The 1,707-nt window shown below is 41.7% G+C and overlaps 1 protein-coding gene across 1 annotated transcript in view; it reads right to left on the reverse strand.

Annotated features, from left to right (window-relative positions):
• cdc40 (cell division cycle 40 homolog (S. cerevisiae)) overlaps nt 1–1,707 on the reverse strand; it is a 30,765-nt gene that overhangs the window by 15,741 nt on the left and 13,317 nt on the right. The window contains exons 11-12 of the mRNA XM_014011567.1: nt 1,288–1,403; nt 291–424 (exon numbers count right to left, since the gene is read on the reverse strand). Of these exons, the coding sequence (XP_013867021.1) occupies nt 291–424; nt 1,288–1,403 (250 nt within the window). The remainder of the gene's footprint in view (nt 1–290; nt 425–1,287; nt 1,404–1,707) is intronic.

The following is a 1,707-nucleotide window of genomic DNA, read 5'->3' on the forward strand; positions in this document are numbered from 1 at the left end:
CTATTTTAATATGCAGTAAGTTTTAAATAACTGACAGGTTATAGTGGGTGTTTAAGTATTGTCAACAATGTCTTACAGTAACACATAATTACACTATGTCATATTTTCAAATTTCCTGTCAACTTTAACATTTTTTAACAAAAACATGGTGGGCCACTGGTGGGCTGCCAAAGCGACCGTACCACCGGGCATAGCTGGTTTTCTGGGGGAAACCCTGTATTATACGCACACTAAATGTTACATTACAGAGTGAAAATCTGTGGTTCGCGAGGAGAAACAGATGAACTCACCACTCCCAAACTCGAAGACTCTTGTCGTCTGACGTGCTGACAAAACGGCGATTCTCGTCAACAAAGGTGATGGTGTTGACAGCGCCCAGGTGGCGATCGTACTCCTGAACCACCTCACCTGTCCTGATGTCCCACTGTCACACACACACAGAGAGAAACAGAACAGATGGAAAGGAAGTAAACAACATTATCTTGGGGAACCGAAAAACAAACAAGGGCGGTAAAAGTCGATTCATGAAATCCAAGAAAATTARCATCAGCACACATTTTCATTAATTAAAAAAAGAGGGAGAAGGAGAAGATTAGATGAAGAGAGCAGCTTTGAACTCTGCCGGTTCTGTGGATTTATTAAACAAGAGTGATGTCAGTGATTAACAATCAAACAGGGCTCAGCTTCTAATTTTTGGGGAGAACTGCACGAATTAAAATGTAAAGATAACCACAGAGAATTAGCTCTCCAGACAACAAACAAGAAAAAAAAAAAGGATGCAACCTTTTCCAATTTCATTTGTTCTCTTTTATTTAAAGCTTACCCTTGGGGAGAGCRGCCATCTGTTCTAAAAGACCCATAGGAGAGCTGCATGATTTAACACTAGTCCTGATTACTGAGCCAGACTGTGATAATGAATACTGGTCAGATTGACAATTACGATCCATTTTTATTTCCCTTCATGTGCTCTTTTAATCAGCCTCCTATGTTTTAAATATATAAAAATTATCATTACTTGTTCTCAAACCTGTTTATCTGATAGTGTGATAGGTTTTTCTTTCCCTTTGCCTCTTTCCTACCCTTGAGTTGGCTCTGATTAATGAGTTGCTCTAGTCCTGTCAGCCACTGTCTCTTCTTGCACACACAGCAAAAACACCAGTGCTGAAGTATCACAGAGGAATGGATTTCAGGGTCCTGAGGGTACAGGCAACAAAACAATTGTGTGCGCGCGCGTGTGTGTGTGTGTGTGTGTGCATTTGTTTTGCCAACGAGACTGCGACGCTTCACCTGAACAATCTTTTTATCCGACATGCCGGCCACAAACAGATTCTGCTTGTCTTCGTCTGGGTTGAACTTGACGCAGTACGGAACCTTCCTGTTGGTGAAGCGGGAGATACACTGACCTGTGAGGAGAAACAAATCAAGAGTGGGGGGGTTATAAAATATTCCACTATTGTCTTTTCAGAAACGCACAGTCAAGCCGCCTAAAATGTTTATAGACGCTGCTGAAAGTCAGACGGTGTTAAATGTCCCTTCAGGTTTTAAACTGAAAAGTCTGTTTATTCTGCAGATTTAACACACTGAAGGGAAATTCTTGTCACAAATCCAAGAAATAAAAAAAAAATAAAAATGAACTGGTTCGCGGTCGAGTGCGAAGCGGCCGGGATGAGGCTCAGTGCCTCCAAATCCGAGGCCATGGTCTTGAGC

Source organism: Austrofundulus limnaeus, unplaced genomic scaffold (genome assembly GCF_001266775.1).
Source record: "Austrofundulus limnaeus strain Quisiro unplaced genomic scaffold, Austrofundulus_limnaeus-1.0 Scaffold82, whole genome shotgun sequence".
NCBI lineage: Eukaryota > Metazoa > Chordata > Actinopteri > Cyprinodontiformes > Rivulidae > Austrofundulus > Austrofundulus limnaeus.